We start from the raw sequence: 7,681 nt of genomic DNA on the forward strand, positions 1-7,681 counted from the left end.
TTTCTCACTCTTCATTCTCTCTCTCTCTCTCTCTCTCTCTCTCTGATGTTCAGCCACTTGCCACTGTCGATCCAACCATAGCACAATTTATAGCTGATACCTTTCTTTATCTCTGTAAGCGCTACTCAACTGTCTGGATCTAAGAAGAGAAGGGGAGAAAGGGATAGGGAAATCAAAGAGAGGGAGAGAAAGGTGAGGGATTGAAGACAGGAGAAGGAAGAAGATGGAAATCGATATGATAAACGGTGCGTACGCAATTTTGAATAAAACAAACCGTTTTATTTATGTCACGTTGACACCGAATACGCGGCTGCTCCCCAAGCCGTTTGCACACATCATTTTTCTTCACTTCTACTCCATATTCTCCCGTTCAAGGTCCTACATTCAGCTGTTTTTCCCTAACATATAAATAAATAGAACGCACATCAACAAGGAAAATATCCATGAAAGATAATGGATAAAGGTGATGCCCTTGCTCAATAAATTAATCAAACATCTTTTAATTAAAGAACGATATCCTCATCCACTCTGAGTCAACCTCTCAAAGTTCACTACCACTCACACGTCTCAGATCTCCTCTCTCTCTCTCCCTCTTCCCCCCCCCCCCCCCCCTTCTCTCTCTCTCTCTCTCTCTCTCTCTCTCTCTCTCTCTCTCTAGTTCAGTAACATGGGGCAAATATCCAGGCAGGCGAAAAACACCACGAATTCAAGATATGGGAGAGAACATCGGGCTAGGGCTTTACGTTTTCTCTGAGAAAAGTTTCCACCTGAGATATGTCGCCAGTCAAACCAGAGGCTTCTGCAACAGTAACTTTGTTAGAGCACTGAGAGAAAGAAAACACTTCTCCGGGTACCCCAAGTGTGAAGTCATTCGCAATGTCAGCTTCTGATATCGCACTTCTTGATGCCCTTAATTTGTCACTGTAAAATGAAAGAAAGCATGGATTAGAATTTAACGAAGCAGAATCATAAGTATCATGTAGCAGTTTAAGCAAGCAAAGAAAATATGACTGCCGTTGAGTAGCTCTTGAAGAATTATGGATGGCAATTACAACCACCTGACTGTAACCAATATTTTCTTGGAAAGCAATTGATGCCCTGGTGTAAATTTCTTCCTCGTCTATAGGTTGCATAGAGGGAAATTTAATGAAAAGTAAATTGTTACAATGAACAGAAACAAGAATCCATATATAACACATCAGGCAAAAAGTGAGTAATAAATGTAATCAACTAAAAACAAGAGATCAAAGAACTTAAAAAGCCATACATTTCCTTCTCCATCTGCTTCCTGATAAACTCCTTGGTATGTGCAGTCACTTTGTCAGTTTTGTTGCAGAGAATGAGTACTGGAATTTTCTTCTTTACAACACTGGCCTTGGTCAAGATATCATACAGGTACCTTTTGAAAGTGGTATCAAATGTTACACATCTTTGTAAGCAATATATACTTTTTTCAGTTCTATTTGTCATTTGCTCACCAGCTTTGTATCACTTATTAGGATGGATCTAAGACTCATTGGGGAGGGACCCTGTAGGGTCCAAGCCAAGGTGACAGGGTGATATGAAGTAAGCAGGTGGTGGTGGGTTTTGGGGGGGATTATTTTCTACCAGTGTAGCTTTGGAAAAAATAATGAATATATAAATAAAATTACTCTGAAGCAGCACGGCAGTTTGGTAAGAATTCCAAAGCATCCACCACAAAAACTATTCCTGCTGCTTGAGGCAAGAACTCATCCAGTTTGAGTCGAAGACGAGAATGCCCAGGAACATCAACCAGATGGACAGGTTTTATTTTGCCCTTCTGTCAAACACAAGGTAAGAAAAGTTTCAGTTTGATGAGTGTGGCCCAATGATCAACTAATAAACAAAAATGAGACGAAAAGAAGCGAAACGCTATAATCAATCTTATGTTCACATGGCAGCTGAAAGAATTGGGATACTTCCTCTCGCATATACAAAAGACTAAGCATGATCAGATAAATCAATATGTACAGAAGACATTTGGAATTGTTTCCATCTGGGCATAAGGAATTAAAATGTAATACCTTTGTTGTTTCAGAATGAAGCACAAAAGTGCCCTCATTTGGTTCCATTGATGTAACAGTGCCCTCATGGGAAGAGCCATCCCGAAGCTGTCACAGACATAAAATCAAAGCATAAAAGTGAAGGTATAAACGAGACCTTGGTATATGAAGTAATCAATAGTAATAGGAGCACCATATGGGAAAGTATCTACAAATTCTAAGGAACACAAGCTAAATCTTGTTGATAAAAAGTTCAACCCCTCAAAACCTCAACCACTGTGCCATAGCAAAAAAGTAGGCAAGACAGCACCCTCCTAGAGACAACATTGCACTTTTTTCCCTGACTGCAACACTCGAACACACCAAAAGCTTCAGAACAGAATTGGCATAACCATAAACAAGTCAAAGTACAATTAACAGTACTGTCAGGCTGACAATCAGCGCAAATACTGTTCCCAAAATTTTTGATGCTTCCCAGCCGCTATTTTAATAAAAAAGAAAAAGCACCATCAACACCATTCATCACCACACCTTATCTCATTTCTATGTTCACATTTATGTGTGATTTGAAAAACTTTCTGAGCCTAGTGTTTTTTTATAAGTTATTTCTTCTCTGAGGTTGCACGCAGAGGCCAAAGAAACAGAAATACATGTAGAATCTAGTTTTTTTTTTTTACAAATAACCTCAGCAAGATTTTGTAATGACATGTACTCCAAAAAACTATGTTACTAAAATGTAACATGGGTTACAGGACTAGGGTTAAATAAACTTATTGCAAGACCTAAAGAACTGGCTTTGGTCATGCCCAAAATAGTTGACCTTTCTTACTCTTGGAGAGGTAAGATGTGCACAAATTGCAGCAATGTGGAAGATGGTTCCTACTGGCCTAGTATGGTGCATCTAGAAGTAAAGTAATGATGGGAATTTTGAGGAGTGTTACCAGACACTGAAGGAGCTTTATTTTTAATACTCTTTTCCTTTGGACAACCTGATTTTAATGGGCTAATTTTTCATTATCTTCTTGTATCTTTTACTACCCCTAGACAGATGTCTCTCTTGTATCACCTCGTGTACGGCTTTTGCATTGATTAACAAAGTTCTTTTACTCATTAAAATAAAGGATTTGATACAACCAACCATTAGGGCTTAACGAAGTGTTTAAAAAACATGTGCAGGACTCTGCAGCAGTCCCTTTATTGGTTTAATACAGTTAATATAAACTTATAACGAGTAACAGGACATAATCTTGACTATCAACTCGTACCATGAGCACTGTAAGACTAATGTAGGAACATTCTTCTTCAAATATGTCACATCTCCTACAACTGGATGCATTGAATTATTAAAATCTTGACAAGTTAACACATATCAACGACTAAATCCAACGATGCCGATGTTTACCTGATAGAATAGAACAGTTTTCCCACTGCCACTGAGCCCAGTTAGCACGATGGTATTAGATTTCGTGCGCTTTAACACCCGAACTGCCACGCAAAGCGAAACGTCAGGTAAAAATACACATAAACGTTTGATATGACAAAAACACACCAGATTCGTGGATGAGCATATTGAACATAAAAGTAGAGCCAAGTAATTAAGAATGTGACAGCATAATACTCAAAAGGAGCAAAAGGGTTGTGAATAACAAGACAGCGAGAGCAGCGTAGAGCTGGGTTGGTGGAATCTGCTGAATGTATTCAATCCCTTGGTTCAACCATTGCTCTAGTTGATTCTTCCACGGCTCCAGTTGGTTCTTCCACTGCTCCAAATGGTTCTTCCACTGCTCTGCTCCTGCCATTGCTTCTTCCACAATTAAATCTCCGCCTCCTCAGCACTTGTGAAACTCTGAGATCTAAAGACACGAACCAATTTAAATGTTTGTGGCATTTACAGTGAGAAGAGGGAGGGGAAAAAAGAAGAAGGAAAACTTGGAATTCGAATTCAAAAAGCACAGGAAAATCGAGAAAAGTGTATGGTCGGAGATCTCGATTGAGTCAAAGTTACCTGCTCAAAGACCTCCCCAGAGACTATGGGAGAGTACACCTCCAGAAAAGCAATTGAAAGACGCGAAAGCGTCTCCAACTGCAAGCCCTAAAGGGGTGTAACCGGTCTGGTCTGGTTTTAGACAAAATCTAGGACCGAACTGGTAGGTACCGATTTTGCATTTTTCAAAACCGATTATGCACCGGTTACCCTCTTAAACTGGTACTCCAGTTTTATCCGTTTCTGGTCCGGTCTGGTCCGATTTTAATAAAATACAAATTTGTCATAAAAAAAAAAATAATAATAGTAACAAAAATAAAATTAATAAAAGCAGCAATAACTATATAATAATATTAATATTAGACTATTAGTATAGCTTTATAAAACACAATTACAATTTGCACAAGTACAAAAATAAAACACGATTACACAGATTAGTAAATAACATCTACTAGATTTCAGATTCAAAATCCTAAATTACAATCACAAAATTACACAAACACAATCACAAAAATTACAATTACAAATTACAGATTACAAATTACAATTACACACAATTACACAAACACAATCACAAAAATCCTAAATTTCGGATTCAACAACCCTAATAACACAAATACCGTCTACCAGATTTCAAAGTAATTTCACAAACACAATCACAAAACCCGAATAACACAAACACAATCACAAAACCCTAATGATTCATATCAGGTTTCAAAGTAATTTCAAATAACTTAAATTAGTGAAATGAAAAAAAAATAATGGAGAAAAATTACCGTGAGGAATTGAAGACAGAGAGACGTGAGAGAGGGGCTGCCGGCTGCGCGAGGGGCTGCGTGAGTCGTGACTCAGGGAAAGATGAGAGGCTCAGAGGCCAGCGCAGGGGAGGTTCGACGGCGAGAGTGAGGTGAGGCCGTAAGGCTGTGAGGGGAGGTTCCACGGCGAGTGAGTTGTGGCCGAGGGTCTGTGCGAGGCAGGCTGCGGCCTGCGTGAGAGACGAAGTAGAGAAGGACTACTGAGGGAAGCTACGCCAGAATGAAGACAGAAGAATGGAGGGAAAGGTAGAGAGAGAGACGCGAGGAGGGGCATTTTTAGGGGTTTCGGAGAGGAAACGGCGCCGTTTCCTTTGTTTAGGGGGACTTGGGCTGCTGGGCTTTTGTGAGTCCACTCGGCTTTCTAGCCCGCTGGACGTATTAATATACTAGTGAAAGGTACCTTGCACATAGTTCCTGATCTCAAAAGAAAAAAAGATTTTTATAAATTTGCAAAAAATAATGAAGTAGAAATTGGATCAAGTTTTAGAATGAAAGTCTTGTTAAATTTTAAGGTAAATTGGTTGATAAAATTTATTTGAGAAAAAATTAAAAAGACAAATATATAACCTAACAACATCATCATCTCATAATCGCTTTAACTTAAAATGTAAAAGAAAATACCAATTCTATTAATATAAAGAAAAAAAATCAGATGACTATCAATGAATTAACTCCATTTCATTAATGTAATATTAATGTTATAGATGAATGAATTTATTTGTCGAAGAAAGATATATCAATAATGTGACATTTAATATGTGATTAGTATTATCGTATAACTATATAATAGTATTAATATTAGACTATTAGTATAACTATATATTAGTATTAGTTATGGTGATTTAGAATAATTATATTAATATAACTATAACTGTAGTCTATATTAAAATATTAATATTAGTATATATGTGATTATTTTATTTAGTATAGTGATTATATACTAATTTATACATAGATTTAAAGTATATTACCAATAGTAATATAGTATTAGACTATTAGTATCATTATAAATATTAGTATTAATTATAGTGATTATAATAACTATATATTAGTATTTGTTAATTGTTATAGTAAGTTTAGTTTATTATAACTATATTATTGATAGACTATATTAATAGTATTAGTATAGTAATTTAGTATTAGTATTACTATATCATTATTTTATATGTGATTATTTAGTATAATGATTTATATACTAATTTATACATAGACTTAAAGTATAATATTAATAGCAATATAGCATTAGACTATTAGTATTTAGTATTAGGTCATAAAATGTAAATTGGATCAATATAAATTATATACTAATATATGTTAGTATTATTAATCCACTAATGTCTTATGTATTTATCAAAAAATATATATATATATATATATATATTGATAGTTTTAAGTTATTAGGCCATCAAAATTTAGTAATAATATTTGAGTGAGTTTCTTTCATTTCACGTTCTTACTTCTTATGATAAAATGTTATTAATATATATATTTATAATATTATATATTTAAAGCATATGATCAATTAAATTTTCATTTTAAGATTAAACTTTTATTCTATAAATTATAATAACATTATTTTATATATAATTATAATTTATATTATTATATATATTATACATAAAAATTATAAATAATATAAAACATATTATATATAATATTAAACAATAAATCAAATATATATTAAATAGAATCAGTCCGGTCCAAGCAAAAAATGTATGGAACCAAAATCGGACCGATTCTAAAAATGTTTTATTTTTGGGAACCAGTTTTCAGACTGGACTGGTCCAAAACTAGGACAACCGGTCCAGTCCAGTCCGAATTAGTTTTTTGAATTTTTTTTACACCCCTACTAAACATGATATATTGATCGATTTTTTCCAGGATTACGCTTTGTATGATCAATTTTTTCCAGGATTACGCTTTGTACCATCAATTTCGTCCAGCTTCTTCGAAGGGTATGATTAGTATTTTATACTTGTTTTTTTTATTTGTTATATCATGTAGCCTAGCCATTAAACACCAAAAATCTTCATTAATTACTTAAGCATATAATGAGAAATGATCGTGAGTGTGCAAGTATTTTATAATTTTTTTTGAAAAAAATGAATAAATACGAGACTCACATAAAAAGAAATTAATTTTTTAATAGTGGATCCCACTCTTTTTCAAAACGACTGCATGACACTTGTGTACTCCACAATTATATGTGACATTACTCGGCATATAATAGATATAACTCAAGATAATAAAATAGTCTGAAGAGTGACATTACCCTTCCATTCTAAGAAATATGGAAGAAAAAGTAAGTTTAATTTTTTGTAAGAGTTACAAAATAAAATAGAGGGCATCTTGAAAGGGGTAAAAATAGCTAAGGCTCAATATGACATCCAAAGCTTAATCCACCACAAGAGGCATTAGAAGCAAGTGGTAAAAATGATACAAGGGGACAAAGGCTGAAAAGAGAAAAGAAATGTGTCAAAAGGAAGTAACGGAAATGATGGATAAAAAAAAAAAAATAGAGAATGAGGGTCACAAGTCAAGCACCACTAATGGGTGCATAAAAACAGGGATATGAGATCAAATATCAAGGACTTCTAGGGGACAAAGGTGAGATATTCTTCAACCTTTAGATAGAAGCTTCAGTTTGATTTATTTCCAGGTAGTACGCATCACCAACTCTGCTTGTATATTGAGCTATGAGAAATCATGAAAGACTGTGAAATACACCATTTTATAGTGGATTTGCCATCTAAACTACCCATGGACATAAGCCAAGTATCGAATCATGTAAATTTATGTCTCATTCTCGATTCATGTTTTTTGTATTTATTTTCTATTTACTGAAATGGGCGTACATA

The 7,681-nt window shown here is 34.7% G+C and overlaps 1 protein-coding gene across 2 annotated transcripts; it reads right to left on the reverse strand.

Moving 5' to 3' along the window:
* Positions 1-472: 472 nt before the first annotated feature.
* LOC122311731 (signal recognition particle receptor subunit beta-like) lies at positions 473-5,081 on the reverse strand. Of its 2 annotated transcripts, none has more exons than XM_043126375.1 (7): positions 4,785-5,081; positions 3,643-3,877; positions 3,427-3,509; positions 2,046-2,132; positions 1,653-1,801; positions 1,268-1,399; positions 473-921 (listed from the first exon to the last, which is right to left on the reverse strand). In XM_043126375.1, the coding sequence occupies exons 2-7, from the start codon at positions 3,821-3,823 to the stop codon at positions 732-734; spliced, it is 822 nt and encodes a 273-aa protein (XP_042982309.1). In that variant the 5' UTR covers positions 3,824-3,877; positions 4,785-5,081; the 3' UTR covers positions 473-731. The 2 variants fall into 2 exon arrangements, with proteins under 2 accessions (XP_042982309.1, XP_042982310.1); XM_043126376.1 differs by lacking the exon at positions 4,785-5,081 and adding an exon at positions 4,030-4,164.
* Positions 5,082-7,681: the final 2,600 nt, after the last annotated feature.

This window comes from Carya illinoinensis, chromosome 5, assembly GCF_018687715.1.
Source record: "Carya illinoinensis cultivar Pawnee chromosome 5, C.illinoinensisPawnee_v1, whole genome shotgun sequence".
Lineage (NCBI taxonomy): Eukaryota > Viridiplantae > Streptophyta > Magnoliopsida > Fagales > Juglandaceae > Carya > Carya illinoinensis.

Coding starts and splice junctions, on each gene's coding strand:
- LOC122311731 (XM_043126375.1), bottom strand. CDS start 3,823: ATGGCAGGAGCAGAGCAGTGGAAGAACCATTTGGAGCAGTGGAAGAAC. Junction 1,802..2,045: donor TTCATTCTGAAACAACAAAG/GTATTACATTTT, acceptor TGTGTTTGACAG/AAGGGCAAAATAAAACCTGT. Junction 922..1,267: donor AAGCAGATGGAGAAGGAAAT/GTATGGCTTTTT, acceptor TTCATTTTACAG/TGACAAATTAAGGGCATCAA.